Genomic DNA, 20,063 nt, shown 5'->3' with positions numbered 1-20,063 from the left:
GCAACTGGAGCCCGGCGGCAGCGCGGCAGCTTCAGCAGAAAGGGATCGCTGCCCGCCTCTGCACCACTCCTCTCGTCCCCGCACCCTTCCCCTCCGCACCGCTCCCCGCCGCGGCTCAGCCCCCGCCAGCCGCGCTGTGCCCTCCGGGCGCCGGCGCTCCGGGCTTTGGAGATGTGCTCAAACATTCGCCGAGCTGCAGTGTATGATCTCCTGTGGCGGGAGCGCTTTCCTTTCCTACCGGGGATGCAAATGTTGCCTCTTCCTCCCTTCCTCCGTCCATCCCTACCGCCGGGGTCCTCGAGGACATCTGGGGGCCGATCTGGGATTGAAGTTTATAATTTTCTGTGGGTCTGATATCCATGAAGGGGCTTAACTCTCCGAAAATAAAGGTTTATTTTTTATGTATTTAGTATTGTAAAAAGGGGTTTCTCGTCCTGAATTCCCACTTTATGAATCAACAGGCGTCCTTGAGGGAACACAGTGAGATGATCAGTTTCCATTCAAGCCCGTTATACCTAAACACAACCTTGACAGTGTCAGATCCATCAGTGCTTCTGCCCCCTGCTGGCCCCATTTCTGACAGGGTTTAGAAGGGGTCAAATTTCATCCCAGTTGCAATTCCACGGACTCCAGTGGAGTTAGACCCAAGTTGAATTAACCTCGCTGAGCTTCAGGGATTCGGCTTCTCATTACTATGCCTGAACTAAATTTCTTTAAGAAGCAATACCGTCAGCAAAGGCATGATACATTTCTTACCCCACTTTTCACGTGACCATTCACAGTAGATCTGACTTAATTAAACTGGATTCAGGTCGATTATCTTTACCTAATGGGTTGGGTGCAAATTAAAACTTAATGGTTTATCGTGTTTGTAGAATTCTGAACAGAACTTAGTTCTTGAAGTTTTCTGAAACACAGTATGCCATTTGCTTAGAAAGTACAGGGAGCTGTGTGTTTAAGGCTTGATGTGTTATTGAAGTCAGTAAGAGTTTTTCCATTGACTACAGAGGGAGTAGAATTTGACCTAATTTCCCTAATGGAGTAGAAGGAAGATATTTCTGAATCGTCTTTTATGAATTCTAATCCTACTTAAACTAGTTAAAAGGCAAAATAAGACATAATGATTCATATTTGAGAGCAGGAGAGGAAAAATCCCAAGGAATAAAAAGAAAAGAGTATACTACAGCAGTTAAACAATATGACTAAATGAAAATGCTGGGTAAAATATTAATCCTTACAAACTATGTTAAATTCTATATTCTTCAATTACCTTTTCATAAGCTAGTCAAATATAAATACAATTACAGGGGGTATCCATATAAAGTGATGCAGCAGTGACTTCTTTTTAAGACAACAGAATCCATTTCATGTACAGAAACCTCAAAAGATTCCTAAAATTCTTGACTGTTTTTCAAGTTTCTTTATTTAACACAAAAAAGAAAGAGAAGTATGAGGTGCATTTCATCGTACCAAGAAAGGGAGCGTGAAGATATGATTAGGCTCTGTAATTTCTCTAGACAGAAAAAGTTAAAGAAGTGAGAAGCAACTGAGTGGGAAAAGTAGTGACTCATATTGGGTCAGTTCAGTGCCCACCGGCTCTTAAGGAGCTCTTTTTAGAAAATGTTTTTGCTTTATGACTTCGCTAAAGTAAACAACATTAAGTTTTTTAAAAGACATCTTTTGATTTCCTTTCCCCTTCCTCACCTTTAATGCTAAATCTCTTGGTAATGTGTTTGGAATGAATAAACTCATTTAGTCAAAATGGCATGGCTTCAACACTAAATATTTTGTAAGGGCCTGGCATCAATGCACTATTGTGATGCTGATTTAAATTTCATAGGCAAAAAAATGAAAAACCAGTCTTCTTATTATTAATATTTTTTTTTCCAAGCAAATGGAAATCCAGTTCTTAATATATGAGCAAAAATATTCAAGGTTTCTTACTGAAAATTAGGCTATAAAGCATACACACACACACACACACATCTATATGTATAGAAAATACACTTGGACTTTCTGTGTAATTGACAAGCAGATTTGTTTCTGATATAGAACAGATAATTTTTACAGTCATCTTAGGAAATAGAGAGGTTCCTTGTGCTTACCTCATACAGGCTTGGAAACTAGTGGGAATTCTAAGTGCAGAAGGAATGCAAACTGGGCTCACTAGTGATGGCAAAATGACAGTTTTCTTTGTGGATACACATTTAACACTTATTTGTAATTGGTTAGTAAGTTACAATGGGAAGATACAGATCTTCCTTGGTTGAAAACTGCTTAATGTATCCAGCCAGTCTGAACCTGTACAAAAGGTGTTTTAAACTCAAAAAGTATGAATCTCTTCTCAGAACTGCTAGTGATGTAAAGCACTTTTGATTTTAACTGATCAATTAACTTTTCATGTTGAGAAATTATATAAATATTTTCATTGTTCCTTTATTTTACAGTGAAATGGCCTTTTGTGCTAATTTTAGTTTAGCAGAATGCCATTAACCTTCAGAAACAGAGGACATAGAGGCCTTTCTTAGATAAATATTCACAAAATGATCCAAAGTTTTACATTAAAGGATGATTCCACTAGATTGAGCTGGTGGTCCTAGCTGAAGTTTTTCTGAGTGCCAGGGATCAGCAGGTGAAATGGTCTGGTCTGCCTAGTGTAATGCAAGAGACACTTGCATGTCTATGTATGTTTTGCTATATAGTTTAGATTTTTTAAATTGTTTCTAAGGTAAAAGAACTATTTCAACTTCAGAAGCAGACATATGACACAGGGATTTGTTGTAAATTCTCTAGAGAGAATTGTAGTGAATCTTTGCATTTAATTTATAAGGAGACTTCACAAGGCTCCTGGAAAGTACCATTCAGGCTACAGGAAACTGTCTGCAGAAAAGAAATTATCAATGTAATTTTTGTATATATATCAAAAAATGTAATTTTATGGAATTACATAGAGAATACCCACAAGCACTCAGTGTTTTTGGCTTGAAATAATGTCTATGCCTAGCACCTGTTATTGGAATGTCGCTAGAAATTTATTTTTTTTTTTATACAAAACCTTTCCTGGTGCTATGGTGTTTTCTGATTACTGAAAAAAATTAAAAAAAAGAAAAAAAGAAAGAAAAAAAATAGGGCCCATAATTCAATCTAAATTGCAGCATAATAAAAAAAAAACCCATGGCATTACTGCTAAAGTGAAGTTATACCTAAAACACACTGGAGCAATTATCTCTCCCGGAGTTGTTTTGTACAGTGGTGAACAGTAGGGTTTCCATCTGCCAGCAAGATTAAGAAGTTGCTTTTCTTTGTAGAGCTCTCTGCTTCTTTTCAGAAGAAATCCTCCCAGCATTGGTTAATTTATCATTCTTCTGAGTATTTGTTGATAATAAGGGAGAATAAATTGAGCAGAGCTTGGGAGAAATCTCATGTTATAAGAACGCAAAGTCTCATGCATTGATGAAGATTTGCCCTCTGGATGGACACAATTGAGAGCAGTAGCTTAAAAGAAATTAGGTAAACACATATGCCTGTTGCAAGGGCTTTTAACTGTACTGCTCTCTCAAATACCAAGTTTACAGACTGTATATGTGAGGATTAATTGTTGACCCTGTTATTACAATAGCAGTAGAATTTGGCAGAACTTTAATTCTTTTTAACACATTATCACACATAAGGGATTGTAAAATCCTTCGTAAATTCCAGGTCTGGGACTTCACTGTATGTCAAAGTGTTAATGCATACAGTATGTGAAATAGAAGTTATTTGGCAGACCTGATATTATGGAAGCAAAGCATTTGCTGCAAAGCAAATTGAAGGGTGTATTATAAATTATAATTAAAAAAAATGAAGATCCTGATCCTGCTATGAATAATGTCACTGACAGCTATGAATTAACTTAGTTATGAGTTAAATTATGCTCACACTGTTACAGCATTACTGTAGTCTACATTTCACCTAGTCTGTCTCTTACCTGTGTATTTATTCAAATTATAATAGTAATCTGAGAGGTTATAAAGCATTCATAGTTTATAAAACAGTAAAATTAAAGGTGTTACAACCTTGCTGCCTCCCTAGGTGTAATTTCTGCAGATATCAGTAGGATGCAGTCTTGGGTCTGACTTCCTTGCAGTGCTCTCAAAAGGGAGATAATACCTTTAACATCAATGAAAGTGTGGTGAAAGTTTTTGTATGATTTAAAAAATAATTTGGTTGTTTATTAAATTAAATTGAGTTACTTTAAATGGCACCATTAGTAAATCTTGTCCTTAGCTTTCTATCCTTGTAGCTGAAAAGCATACAAATGTTCCACATTTGAAAACTCCCATTCATTAGAATATATTTTTGAAGTCTCTTGGGATTATTTCTGAATTAATACCTTGAGCAGCAAAGCTTTTAAGTAGGCCCAATTTCTTTCATGTTTAATTGCTGAAGGAACACCTTGTTTCTTCCTGCAGCAGTGTAGACTGTGGGTTTTTTTGATATGGTAATAGAAACAGGATACTCCAAGAATTTAATACTTGTTTTGCTGATTTTCACAGCTGGAAGTACTGTCTCTACAAAAAGAACTGTAGCAGGGGCCTCAACACAGTCAAACACTTGGACTGCAGTTTTGATATAATCTGCTGTGATGTAAAATAGGAATAACTCCACAGCAGGATTGAGACAGGTGTTCAAATATTGTTAACTGATGGATCAATACTGGTCTGCACCAGATGATGAGCTAGCCCAATCTTTTGTGGGTAACAAGTGAAACAGTTTTATGGAATCGGTATCAGATCTTTAGTGTTTGATCATAGCAACGTTGCTGAACAAGTGATAAAAGTATAAACTCTCTAGTCTCAAATAAGGTTTTAAATAATTAAATAGTCATGTTTTGTCATAAAATATATAAAGCAAATACAAAACATCAGTCTCAAAATCTAGGTTACACTCCAGAATTGTGCAACATAACAAAAACCAGAAATAACTATTCTTATTTTTTTCTGAATATTTCTGGTAAATAAATAAGCCTGCAAGGTAATATTGTTAATTATCTAAACATATAAGCAAGTTTTCCACTGGTTTCAATATGGGCTTTAAGTTTTTTTGGTGTGTGTTTTTCTTTTTTTACTGTATGAGCGTTAGAGTTTGGTCCTTAAGAGATACATAGTTAGTAGTTGGTGAGTATCAAAATGTGTCCCATATATACATAGGCTATCTTAATTGTCTTAGAAATACTATTATGTATTTAGTAGATTTTGCAGTATTGAAAAGTCAATGAAAATTTTCCAGGTAACTGATGTAGAAACAGTAGTCAGTTCTGAGCAGTTTCCCTCAAACTCTCTCTGTTGGTGAAACAGTCATTCATAGGCCATTTAAAGCATTCCTGTATGCATCTGGATAATCTCTAGTTCTTGTAATCATTATATATGAAAGCACTGCAATAACACTTTTTTCTAAAAAAGTCACAGCCAAGATCCTGATTACCTAATTAATCTAAAAGCTAACATGTAGGAAAATATTTCATAGGTAAAACAACCTTGAAGTATGTCTCTAGAATACATACTTGTGCAATATATATTCAGCTAATGTCAGAAAGTTTTTTTTTTGTACCTAGAAAAAAACCAAATGGCTTGATTTTCAGGAGCACTCTGTAATTACTTTAGGGAGCTTAATTGATTTTATTCTTGTACCTGGAGGATGCTGTGTATCTCAGTTTTGCAGCCTAAAAACCAGAGAGTTCATATTGTCCAATTCTGTAATGTCCTTTTAGTCAACATCTATGAAAATTATTGGAACATTCACAAAGGTCACTGCAGAACCAATTATTTTCAAACTTGTTCTCAGGACACGTATTCTGGTACACGTCTGGGCTCTGTAGAGAGTTGGAAGTCAAGCAATTCTGAGACTGCCAATCCCAAAAGCCTTTGGGGAAGTGCAGATCCTGCCCTAAAGTAGGAAATGCTATGGACAGAAGAGTGTTGGATCCTTTTCTGGTGCTTAGACACCTGTGTCAGAACTGCAGGGAATCGTTGCTTGGGATACAGAGACTAGAGCCTGCAGTGGAAAGGTGATTAGAGTCCTTTCTAAGAACTGGAAAGCTCAGTGAAGCATTTTGGGCATAACATGCTTTTGAATTCCTGCTCTTGGATTTTTATTCTTGTATTAATACCTAACAGATGACGAACATAGTAAATTAAGAAGTACAGTTAATAATAGTGTTATGTATTTCTGTTTTTAAAAGATACCCAAGATATCCATCATACCTGCCCACAGTAAGTATGCAAGAGTGAAAATAAAACAAGAAATATTTCTACCACATTAGAAACAGCACAGATTTCTAGTAATAAATGCGTCTTGTACTCTATCCTAAAGGTCATCAAACTAACAGTTTAACAAATCCAGATTCTAACACTGCTAGTAAAACTTCCTTATTGATAATTTGGCAAAGTGTCAGCCTTTATTTCTCTGTCTGCTCTAGCAAACTTAGGTCTAGCTGGTAAACTAAACTACTTGATAATTGTTGATGGAATCAGAAACTGGACTAATAATCTGGGAGAAGGACTGCAAGGTGGAGAAAAAGTTAGCAGGTTTCACAGTAGGAGAAATGCTGAAACAGCTTGACAAATGGTATCTAAAATAAACCTATGTAGAAGAACTTTGACACAATCTGTATTTAATAAAACCCAACAACCCACGCTTCTCCCTTTTTCTGGTGTGATAGCAGAGTTCTGAGAGGTCAACAGCAGAAACTGAAGACTAGTTACTCCTTCATATGAGTTTTTGTTCATGAAAATATTTTCACCTCTTACATTCATTACACTTTATACTGTCTAATGAGTGTCAGTTAGAAACATTCATCATAGTAGTTTTTATCTTTACCCACCTATAGAAAACATGGAGAGTCCTTAGAAAGAGCACTTATAGTTATGAAAAGAGAAAATTTTAAGAGAAGTAAATAAACTAAATAACTATTATGGCTTTAATAGGTAGCATCGTTTCAAAAAACTGTGGAGAAGCCAATACCTTCTATTTAAGTTCCTAAATATATTCATAGAAATCTAACCATAGATAGCCTATTTTGAAAGTCTTGTCCACAAATATAAGGCGTCCCTTCATCAGTACCCAGCTAATATGCATATCTTAGCCTACCAGGCTATAATAGCTTCTACTCTTTACATGATCTGTCACAGTAAATAAAACTGGACTAAACTTAAAGAAACCACTTCATTTAGAATTGAAGATTAATGTTTCAACACTCCTAAATTTTATTTTTGTGGTGGTTCCATTGGCAGAGATTACTGGCAGAAGGAAACATATTTCCATGGAAAGATATGAAGTCAAATAATAGTAATTCAGAAACATTAGTCTTCCTAAATCTCTCAGATCATTCTTTCTGCTGGGGAAACTTAAGCTCTTTTCTACTCTCGGGTTTTATCTCACCAAATATGGATTATTGATTGTAACTGTTACAGACTACCTGTGGAGTCATCACTGATAATTTTTCACTTCCACATTAATCAAAAGAAGGGCATTGCTGAAGAATCACAGTAACTCAAGAAGTTATCTGTTTACTGTATGTGAAAAATATATTATACTGTTTATTATATCTGAAAAAGGAAAAGCCACAGTTACCAAAATTATTAACGGTATAGCTAACAGTTGCACACTCAGTTTGCTAAGGCATATCTGTAAATTAAAGAATATTGTTTCTTTTTTTCCCCTTGAGTTTTATTACTGTTTGCATTTAAAGTATGTCCCCCAGCGTACAATCTGGGAGCATCTTGTAAATTATGTAGGTGAACATAGCCTTTAAACAGGGATTATTGTGCTTGAGCTCTCTTCTAAAATTAAAAGACTAACACCCAGGATTTACCAGACTAAAAATATATAAGTATTTCAAATTTTATGCTTTAGTAGGCATTTGAACAGAAAGAAAAATATTTTAGTCTAAATGAGTCATCCTCTGAGCAATTTCTTATGGGAATGAATTTTGTAGCCAGAAGTTGCCACGACAGACACTTTCCTGTCTGTCCTGGAGAGTTTCACTTTGGGGCCTGACAGTGAATTCCTTGTGAAAATGCAGATGACTGTTTCCTCTCTATACCCTATCTTCAATAAAAGTCTGTCTTGAGCTATTTAGTCCTTAGTCACCAGCACCTTTAGCTGCAGCTAAAAATGCTTTGCTTTACAGTTCACAGAAAAAGAACAGATGTCAAGTTTGGTGCAGTCAATCTAAGAAGTTTCAGGGCTCTGTTAATTTCTTGCTGCAGCTTCTAGTGGCTTGCAGCGTGTTCTGTGTAGAATAGAAAAAAACTCAAGGTGTGGGACTTTCTAGAAAAGGACAGTTTTCCATTCTGACTTCCTTAGTTGCATCTTAAGGAATAATCAAATTCACTCAAAAGATCTCTCAGTTCAATAATACCTTTTTCTATCTGCATATTCTAAGTCTAATGAGGACAGCTGCATGGATCAGTGATAAGATCACAATAGATACCTGACCTCTTAAGATTTACGACATGAAATACTGAGTGATATCCAAAGCAGTGGGAGGTCACAGCTACTCATAGAATTGACCCATGAGCTGCTTCTCAGTACAGTTTTATGTGGGAAGGGATGGTTAGAAACTTGTCTGATAACCAGTTAGCCTATATAGGTCAAAAAGATTTCTGAGGAAGCACTCACAAGTATGCAGAAAAATTTTTCTTCTGCAAATGAAAAAGTCTCTAGTAATAGTGTCCAGGTAATTTTCCATCAATTAAATTAATCTGACACAGAATTTGTAAATTGATTTGTGACAGCAACATATACAAATGAAATGACTAGGAAGATACTGTGAGTGGAAGATGATATATTTGCTAAGAAACAGGAGCTCAAGTGTTTTCATATGCTCAGCTATAGATTTATTGACACATGCACATTAACTGCTTAGACTGATATGAGACACAACATTCTAGTTACACAGAACAATACAGCTCTAATTTTAGTGTGTGTTAATGGCCTAATATTTACATACCTAGCATTTACATTCATATCACTCACTAGATTGAGTTGAGTAAAGTTATGTGATTTGAGTAAACTTACATGGAGAATTTCTTTTGGTTTTGGATCGGTAGCTATGAAATTGTAAAAAAGCATCTGTTGTAAATCAAAACATTTTCATAAATGCAGTCATGAAAAGAAAGCTAATGAACATTACAATGTGGTTGTAGTTATAAAGATGATGTGTATAGAATGTATCCTTTTATTAAAAATTATTGCGTCTGGTATAATTCCAAATATTATATTGCTGCCATTTGATGCACTGTTGGTCCATCTTTTTTTTGTGTGTTTTTGTGACCCTGCCTTTGCAGGGTCAAATGGGCTTTATCACAAAGGAGAATTTTAATGGTGGCTGCTGAAGGAAAAAAGAAAAATTATATTGCTTATCACTAAGATATCAAGTTTGCCATGTTTTCAGTTACAGACAGGATGCATATTTTATAACCTAAGAAGAGATAGTTGAACACCATTTATTTAATTACTATCAGCAGTTAAATAAATCTAAATGTTACAAACCAGACCTGACCATTCCAATGCAATTTTTCTTGCATCTGGTAAAACTTGTCCAGGTCTTGTAATATATACCCTTTTACCTAAGGTTATGTTGTCATCTGCAAGAAGCATTCCCACAGGGAGATGTGGAAATGCTAAGAATTTATACTGAAAATTAAGGTAATCTTTAAGACACACATTTTGAGTAAGTCATCATGACAGACTGTGTGTCCAAAATACTTCCTTTTCTACATTGTTGTACAGTTTCTCTGTCCCTCTTTTCTCTCATAAAATAACCTGTATTCTTAGGGTACCTGGGAACCTTCTCCATGGAGAGTTTCGACCAAGAGAAAGGAAGAGACATTTTATGTTGTAATGAGTTTCAGGAAGTCATAGTGAAGGAAGCAAGTCCTCTGATGTTATATATAATACATGCTGTTTATATTTATTACATTATGACATATCATAAATGAATCTGTTGTTTTCACTAACTTCTACTTAACTCCAGAAAAACTCTTAAGAACATATTAAATATAACTCCAAAGCGATATTTAATCTTCCTTTGCTTTCACTATAGCTTTCTTCCACAGGATATAAGTAGGAAACTTGGTGGAAGATGGGCAGGGAAACAGATTGACAGAAATATATAATATTCAAAACTAATTTAGATGGTACTGAAATATGTGTAAAACCATGTTAACTAAAAAGAAGAAAATAATCCCCTTCTGTCAGCATATCTCTGCTGGAAATTAGAAGGATTCAGTGGAGTTAAGTAGTTGTAAACTGGAAGCTAGGTCCCACTTTTTCACTGCCAGGTCAGGACTGTGTTTCAGCAGTGAATTACGTAAGGGAAACTTCATATGTCTTCTGCTTGTTTGGAAGGGAGGTAAAGCATATAAAAATTGACTTGTTAGCATTTTCAAGCCTAGACTTCCTTTAGATACAATGATACATTTATTTTAAAGGCTGTGACAATGGATTCTATCAAATTAAATAACTGTTTCAGGGTTTGGATCTTGTATTTTGTCAAAATTGCCATGGCAAAGGTTGGGTTTTCAAAGCTGATGTTTGAGTTTCATAAGGAGAATTAACTGCATCCCAAGAACTGTTAGCCTGATGTTTATTTGTGGGTTATTTTCTTACCATCCTAAATCTTAGCACCAATTTGGAAGAATGTGGCAGCATTACATCATATATCATTAATTTGCAGTTTTCTTGACTTCTCTCATGAGAAAACTATCCAAGGAAAGTAGGTTAGAAGGGAAAATCATTTAGGCAAGCTGATTTATGCACTGTAAGGAAATTCTTGTGAGACACCCTAGATCTACCAATATATGGGTTGTTTAAATGTTGCCTCATATAAATACAAGCTGTAATCGTAATCTTAATTTGTGAACCATGCAAACAGGCAAACTGCATGGCCTTAGCACTGGTGCTGTTTCTGGCTATTTCTTACCATTCCCAGAAACTGCGTGGGAGCAAAATACTAGAGAAGAGGTGGTTTTCAGGAAGAGCTGAAGCTGATACTGAACACTGCAGAACCTACAGAAACTAGCACACGGATGCCACAGTTTCAGCTGATAGCTTCCAGACTATGCTCCTCCCTGACTCTCTGAGTTGTCTTCCTACATTTTTACCTAGGTCTTCTAAGCATGCCAGTGTTGGCTGTGTGAGGACTTCTTGTCATCCTCTATACTCTAAACAGGTGACCTCTAACCAGTGAGGAGCTAACTGCTTCTATTTTTCCAGAGCTGCCAGATTTTGACTGGCTTCCTACATGTGTGTCCTCTATGACATATTGAGAGCAACTATGTTTAGGCTTTCTCTAGTCACTGAACAGATCATCCAAACATGCACAGTGAGCTCATCAAGAATTTTGAGAAAAACACTTCCTCCAACTAGGTTGTCATAGTTCCAGAAAATATATTAAAAAATCTAAAATTCACTGAGACAAAACTTCCACTAGTAAAAAGACGGTGTTTCTGCAGCAACCCCAATATATGGTAGGTCTATGCATGACAAAAAGAGTGTAGGGGGGAAGTGCTTTATACAGTGAGCCCTGTTTTCAGCTGGGAAATGGCAGTAGCAGCCATGAGGATGTAAAGAGCATATTAAATCTTAAGAAGTCATGCCTGGTTTGTCTAAAGACTTCTAGAGAACTTCCCTACTTTTTAACTATTGGTGAAAGAGCTATGTGAAATATTTTATATAAATTAGGGAAGCAGTTTCTGTTACTTGTCATCTGTCAGTATCTACTAAGTTAGCTGTGTTGCCCTCGGAGATAGACTACCTTTTTGCATAAGGTACTTCATATGACTTGTCATTCCCATTAAAGATTGTATGTCTAGAAATCATTGTAACCTGACTAGTGTTTTTGCTATTTACATTTTTTGAATCACAGTTTGTGGAAATAAATGTCATCTATGGGCTATTAACAAAATGTGAAGTTTCTTCTATTCTGTTATTATCATTCTGTTTCTTGTCTGAAAGTTTTTAAAGCAGGGAGTAATGAACAGTCTTGTTTATGGATGAATACGAGTCAGCCAGGCAAAGACCAGCCATTATTCTAAAAAAAAAAAAAAAAAAAAAAAAAGCATCTGGTACAAATTACAGAAAAAAGCAAAGACAAAAGTAATGTAGCAGTGGTTGATTAAACAGCAATTTGGAATTTTTACTAATATTTCCAGTGACTGGTTCTACATTACCTTACTGGAAAAAAGCCATCAGTTACCATAAAAAAAAAATAAAAATAAAAAAAATGTGGCAGTTCTTCAATGTGGTATTAACTTTATAATTGTGTGGAATACCTATAGAAAATACATTATATCAATTATAATTATTTAGGCAGTACTTAACAAAGAGGTAAAATTACTATTTCAGAATTTGCACGCTATTGAAACTTTTGAGGCTCAGCTAAGGCACATGGAAAATATGGAGATGGTTGGTGGACAAGGAGAGACCAACTGATGTCTTTTCCCTGGACTTTTGCAAAGCATTCAACACTACCCCACTTGACATCCTGGTCTCTAAATTGGAAATACATGGATTTGGTGGATGGACCACTTCGTGAATAAGGAATTGGCTGGATGGTTGCACTCCAAGAGTAGTGGTCAATAGCTCAACGTTTAAATGGAGTTCTGTGACAAGTGGCATTTCTAAGGAGTCAGTACCGGGACTGGTGCTGTTTAACATCTTTGCCAGTGACATGGACAGTGGAACTGAGTGCACCCTTAGCAGATTTGCTGACAACAGCAAGCTGTATGGTGTGGTTGACATGCTGGAGGGAAGGGATACCATCCAGAGGGGCCTTTGGCAGGTGAGACCCTTGGTGGACCCTTGCCAGGCTCATGAAGTTCAATAAGATCAAGTCCTCCTGGGTTGGGACAATCCCAAGCACAATTACAGGTTGGGCAGAGAATGGTTTGAGAACAGCCTTCAGGAGAAGAACCTGGGGGTGCTGGTCGATGAAAAGCTTAACAAGAGCTGGAAATGTGCACTTGCAGCCTGGAAAGCCAGCGATGTCCTGGGCTGCATCAAAAGAAGCATGGCCAGCAGGTCAAAGGAGGTGATTCTCCTCCTCTATTCCAGTCTTGTGAGACCCCACCCAGAGTACTATGTCCAGTTCTAGAGTCCCCAATACAAGAAGGACATGGAGCTCTTGGAGAGAATCCAGAGATGGATGATCAGAGGGCTGGAGCACCTCTCCTATGAAGCACAGGCTGAGACAGTTGTGGTTGTTCAGCCTGGAGAAGAGAGGACTCTGGGGAGACCTTATAGTGGCCTTCCAGTGCCTGAAGAGGACACAGGAATGCTGGGGACTTTTTAAAAGGGCTTATAACAATAACTCAAGGGGTAATGGTTTTAAACTGAAAGAGAGTAAATTTAGGTTAGAAATTGGAAGAAATTCTTCAGTGTGATGGTGGTGAAACACTGGAATAGGTTGCCCAAAGAAGATGTGGATTCCTCCTGCCTTGAGGTGTTCAAGGTCAGGTTGGATGGGCCTTGGAGCAACCTGATCTCGTAGGAGGTGTCCCTGCCCATACAGGGGGCTTGGAGCTAGAGGATTTTTAAGGTCCCTTCCAACCTAAACCATTCTATAATATGTTTCATTTTTATTTTTTTTAATCTGCAGAATAAGTAGATTTCAAGTAAATTCAGGTATATACTGTAAGAGTAATTAAAAATGTAAATAGTTTGTAACCAACATTAGGTGTTGGATTTATGTTTGATAATACAATCTGATGGAAAAAGAATATCAGATGTTGCATGATCTGAACAAAAATTAAAGAATCTCACAAGTATTTTCTTGTGAATATATTTTAAGTCAAAAGAAGTTTGTGCATTCTAGGCTGAAAAAAAGTCAGATTATTTTCAAAAGACTGTACCTGCTGTTGTTCTAGGATAGGTTTAACCTATACATGTGTATGTATAGATAAAAATAATTTTCTATTGATATCCGTGCAGTAGCAGGTCTGTATTTCAGCTTTAAATTGTTAGACACTGAGCATGAATGCAACCTGGTTGTACTTGGACTCTAAAGTACAAAATTGTTCTATTTGAATTTAATTTGGAAATCATGAAAGACTGTGATTCAGTCCATTCACTCCATGCAGGCAAAGAAGGTACATTTTTCTTTCTCTAACAGGAGGAGAAATGAGATCAGCTTCTTCGTTATCACTTTGTGTCTGAGAAAGCACTCAGATGAGTTTCTGATAGCAGATTATCAGCAACTGAATACTTCTGAAACTTTTGTGCAAACTTTTAACATCAGTTCTGCTTCTTAGAAATCACTCATTACAATAATATGTTGCAAGTTTCAATCACCAAGTTTCTCTGTGTTTGGGAAATTGTGATTTTCAGTGTGTAGTTCAGCAGTTCGAAAATCTGATCATAGCAATTACATCAGAGAATTAATTTATATATTGAAAAATCAATAACAGTTTAAAAATAACATTCAGGTGTAGGAGTAATCATTGATAAATCAAAATAGGATGCTGCTACTGCTATGGTTACAGATACTCCTTTGCAATGAAATTAATACGCTTTTAAGAGGGTACATACTGTAGAGATGCAAGATTTTTTGGGATGCAATTCTTTTTGATGGTTTGTTTTTTGTTTTGTTTTGTTTTGTTTTTCCCTTTGTCAGCTGAACCTGTTGATGTGCTAAAAGCATTAGAATTTCACAATTCACCAGAAGGAGTATCAAGAACAGCAGGATTTTGCACAAACCGAAGGGATTCAAAAGGATCAGATGTTGCCTACAGAGTTTCAAAAGCTGCACAGCTGAGTGCCCCAACAAAGCAGCTGTACCCAGGTAAGATAGTCAGAAAGCTGTTACTTGGCTAAATTATCATACTGCCTATGCCTTTATGGTGTCCAAAGCACAGCATGTAGTCCATCAGCAGTACTACAAAACTCTTCTGTTATCCCTAGAGTTGGGCATGCATACAAATGACAGAATTTCGAGCATAACACTGTGACATTGTTATCTTTCATTTTCATAGACATGATGGAGCAAAAGATTTTCAATAAACATTCAGATACAATTGAACAGAAGATTAAACTGACTTGGAATCATTGATATTTTTAAAGGTTAGAACAGTATAAGCACCTTCTGCTTGTCTAGAGCTGGATGTCTGAGAGCTTCTGTTGACTTGCACTTATTCATGAAACAAACTGACTTGCACTAACTCATGAATCAAATCATAGAGGAGATCTGGCATTCACAGTAATAACTGCTCATATGATTCTTGAATGTCAGAACAAATAAGTACCTCATGTTGTTGGCTGACATCTAAATTTCAATAGCCTTTGACTGCCTTAATTTGGGTACTCTTCTTAGTAATGCTTTCAGTCTCTGCTTTACAACTGGAATGCGTTTGCTTGATATTACCAATCTGTTGCAACACTTCTGTTTGAAGGAGACAAATAAAAAGCATCGTTCACTCACAGTATAAAAAGAAGCCACCTTTGCTTAATACAGGAAACCAACTTCGCTTAATACAGGAAAATATCATGCTATCCAATACTTCTGTAAAGAACCTAGAAAAAATTTTTTTGAAGGTGATTGTGGTAATTGCTTCCTTTTGAATCTTGCAAGATAGGCTTTCTCACCCCACCACAAGAAATCGTTCTTTTTCAGACATTATACTTAAAAGATACTTGTGTGATCGGGTCCCTTTTTCTTAGTGCTTTATAGAAGTGGAAAGACTACAAAAGATATCCAGAACAAGACCAAGTTGTGAGCAAGTGCTATAACTCACCAGGAAGTATAGGTAGCTTTTAGCTGCTGTTGCTCAAAGGGAGCTATGAATGGGAAAAGCTGGGAGAATCAATATCTCCATCTTTTAAAAATTGATCTAATACTATTTACCAGCTTCCCAGAATATAATTTGCATTGATTTCACAGACTGGAAGGCATTATATAATTGTAAAGATAACTACTTAGATTTTTCTTGTACAATTTTTTATATGCTCCTACTTATCTTTTACAAAAGCATATAGGAATGACAGGAATGGCAACCCAGATGTATACAAAGATTTATCTAGTGATTTTGCCCTCCAATTGTTATTGCTATATTTTGTTATTTTTGAAACAGAACCATGTCAATGAATAAGAAATTTAAAAGTCATTGATAACTATTCCAGGTATGTGTTCAAGAACTATGAATACAAAGCAGTACATAAAGTTTTCTATGTTAAAATGTAATTTAAAAAAAAATAAAAAATAAATTAATCAAAACTGTGTTTGGCAGAAATCTATTTCTAATTACATATTGTAGGTGCAAGATAAAACATTTGGTAATATTATGTCATAGCAATGATAATAGAAACTACCAAACTGAGGCACATGACTAATTTTCAGTCATCTTTCTTAGAAAGCTCCCATATTTTTTTCATAGGATGCTTTCTGTTTGAAGAGTACATGCCCAGACTAGCTGAATTAGTGTCACCTGCCTTAAGCATTTTCAACATATCTTTAAGATTAACAATGCAAACAGGGCAAATACTTTCTCTGGCCTTTGTTGACAGTTACCTTTTCTCTCCTTTTTTTTTGTCATCTATTTACTCTGACATTAAAAGGTATAATGTACAGTTTAATTTAATTTGTGATCTAGTAACTTTGCTTTGTCATTAAAAAGCTCGACCAAAGGCTCAACAGAGTAAATTAAATGCTTCCTATTTATTGAGCTTTGATCCCTTCAAAATAAGCCCTTAAAGTGCTCTATATTACTACAGTGTTTCAACATCCTTCTACAAAACTAGTTTAAAGGACGGTAGAAAGTACATAAAACAACATTGCAGTAGACAATATATAGTAAGTGTAAGATCTTCTGGTTTCGGAGATTAATATGTTGTTTAAAGAGCAATGAAGATTTTGTTTTCACATTATAACTAAAGAGTTAATGCCATCAATAGTGTGTCTTCATGGAAGACTCTGCAGAATCCTGAAAGAGATTTCCCTCAAGACCTGTCTTGGAAATAACCTTATATTTCCTTCATAGGAAGAAGCAGATCCCAAACCAACTTTTGATTTTGAAGTCTTACATGCTTCTATTAATTTTAAAATGTAACATACTATTTTATTAAAACATATTGTATTATATTATTAAAATCTTTAAGTACATTTCACCTGTTCTGCACACAAAGTTGCAGATCTATTCATTACCAACATTATGATTAGATTCTAATCCCTCTATTTCTTCCATGTCAAATTGCAACTGAAACCACACGGATCCAATGTATATTCTGAATTTCAGAATCTCAATCTTACACTTGATTTGTAATTAAGCCTAATAGACTTTCACATCAAGCAAAATGCAGATTTGCCACCAGATTCAACAGGAGCAGTACTGAGTACAAACCTCAGCCCTTTTATAAATAAGCTATATCTACTTTTAGTTTTGTTTCTTTTTAATTTTAAAAGCTGAAACAATGACTGATAGTCTCTACCTCAAAGAAAAGCATCAGTGAATATATTTTGCATTAATTTTTGAGAATTAAATCCCCAACAATTTGTATGCAGGATCCTCTGTGCTTATGAAAAAATGTAAACCTTTAAAAAATGGTTTTATCTTTTCTGAATTTATAACTGTGTACACCACTCTGTTTACAGGTGGACATTTTCCAGAAGATTTTTCAATATTAATGACAGTAAAACCTAAAAAGGGTATCCAGTCCTTCCTTCTGTCTATCTACAATGAGCAAGGAATTCAGCAAGTAGGTGTTGAAGTTGGTAGATCCCCTGTCTTCCTGTTTGAAGACCAAAATGGAAAACCTGCCCCAGAAGACTATCCTCTTTTCAGAACAGTCAACATTGCTGATGGCAAGTAAGTGTAAAATTTTAAGGCAAAAATTAATATCACAGACAACTATATTGATGATTATGGTTTTTACAAACTTAAATCTTTAAATAAATCAGTAATACAGTTTTCAGTTAGATGGATTGCTGTGGTACAAAACCAGAGAACCTTTGCAGCAGAACACAGTTCCAGCTTCTAATGGTGTATAGAGCTGCAGATGAAGTCAAACCACCTTTCTTATTTGTCACTTCTATAAGTCAAGAGAGAAGAAATAGTGATAGAAGTTAAATGCACCAAAACTAAAGCTATGAAGATTGTTTCTCTGCAATACAGCAAGAAACTGTTTTCAAAAACACTCAGAGAATAGTCTCACTAGGAGGGCTGTCTTGTCTATTTGAAGGTGATAGGCAGAGTGAAGATGAGTTGACAAGACAGCATAGAATGTTTTCCTTCCTATCCTGAACCTAAACAGCAGATAAATAAGATGGTTTGATATTCCTATATATAAGGAAATATGGGAATAATAAGCTGGACAATTAATCTGAAGTGCTGCAAGGATTTATACAGCACCCTCAATAAACGCAATTAATTGGAAACATCTATTGGGTTATTTATGCAGTTGTTAGTTTTTTGAATCTTGCTTCCCATTACAGGCACACAATCATTCTCTGGGAGTGTCATTCTAGTGCTTATAAGTGAACATCCATTCTTTCAAAGGCTTTTTATTTCTTTTGCTCTAGTTCACTGAAAGCAGACACAGTCTTCAGAGATACACAGAATGAAAAATTATTTTTAAAAAAGAAAACAAATCACTAGAAAAGGAAGGGCAAAAATGCAACTACAATGAAATATGTTTATAAAGCAATTAGGGATAAAAAGAGAAAAAAAGTAATTGTTTTCTAGTCTTTGTATTACCAGAGAATGGAAATACATCCATGAAAACTAAACCTGATACATTTCCATAGCAAAAGAAGCGATAAAATAAAGAAGTAAACTTTTTCCATTTACTTCCTCTAAATAACAAAGCTTTGACATGGATTTCAGAACTGCACTCAAAACGTTGAGAAACTGATAAAAATGAAGAAACCAAAATTAAATTGGTTTGATGCAATATTCTGCACTGAGATTATCTGATTTCTAAATCAAACAGAGTCAGTCCTATCCACAATAAGCTTTGTTTTCATGCTTTCAGCTTCTACATGCTTTCAAAAGAGAAGACCAACAATTTTATTCAGACTCAGCTATTTTACAAAGGATTTAGGACAACAATCTTCATCTCAAAATGAATTATATTTAAAAAGTGTAAACAGTGTAATGTGCCTGAGGATGCATAGACAGTTTGCTTTTATAATGATAATGTTCAACCACGTTCCAGAGAAAACATGGAATTAGAGCTCTGTCTCAGGGATACTGTTTAGCAGTCAGATTCCATTAGCTTTGAGGTGTTCCTTTTGATATACAGAAGCTCTTTGTAACAATGATCTAAGCTGTCTCTTGGATTTAGACAATCTTAATGCCACAAATGCCGACTAAAATAATTTTATTCCAGCCTTCCTCTTACCAGTCACTAATATGTCATACTTTGACACTTTTTGCCCTGGTCTATCAAAGAATCTTTGATGTTTTGTTCCATGTTAGATTACAGAGTGGCTTGCTCTTGCTCTTAGATATTTTAGTTGCCATAGCAGACAGGCTCACTAAATTAATGTGGACTGTCATGATAATAAAGTCTCAAAAAGAACATTGTATAGTTGGGCAAATTGTACAAAACTTTATCCTCAAATATCTTTAAAATAATTTTTCAGTATGCAGAATCACTTCACTTTTTTGGTAAATATCTCTGTAGGCAAAGCTATTGTTTCAGGAATATTGGCAAACATTTTCAAATATGTGTATCTGGAAAAGCATCTTTGTTGGAACTGTTGTACATCTTTTAAAAAACTCTATAGCTTTGGATACATTCAAGTAAGCAAAAGAATATGGTAAGAATTTTAGTAATTGATCACAAATAGTAAAATGCAAATAACAAAGAAAATAAGCTGCTGGATTAAACATATTTGCACAAGTAATTTCTTAAGTAATTTGGAAAATCAAGCACATATGTAAAAATAAAATATGCTCTCACATTTTTCAATCTAATAAAGCTTAAACAATGCACTCACTTCTAATTTGAGTTTACTGATGTTCTCTGGGCAAAAGCTTCAGAGAAGTTTGGCTTCAGCTTCATCTTATATGGGATGTTCACAATGA

General features: G+C 35.5%; 1 protein-coding gene across 1 annotated transcript in view; it reads left to right on the top strand.

Annotated features, from left to right (window-relative positions):
* Window positions 1-20,063, top strand: part of COL11A1 (collagen, type XI, alpha 1) — a 134,733-nt gene that overhangs the window by 1,350 nt on the left and 113,320 nt on the right. Inside the window, exons 2-3 of the mRNA XM_010006667.1 lie at window positions 14,657-14,824; window positions 17,627-17,840. Of these exons, the coding sequence (XP_010004969.1) occupies window positions 14,657-14,824; window positions 17,627-17,840 (382 nt within the window). The remainder of the gene's footprint in view (window positions 1-14,656; window positions 14,825-17,626; window positions 17,841-20,063) is intronic.

The sequence above is a fragment of the Chaetura pelagica genome, unplaced genomic scaffold, assembly GCF_000747805.2.
Source record: "Chaetura pelagica isolate M959 unplaced genomic scaffold, ChaPel_1.0 scaffold69, whole genome shotgun sequence".
NCBI classification, from domain to species: domain Eukaryota; kingdom Metazoa; phylum Chordata; class Aves; order Apodiformes; family Apodidae; genus Chaetura; species Chaetura pelagica.
Note: the sequence above shows the minus strand (reverse complement) of the source record. Positions and strands in the feature narration are given on the sequence as shown.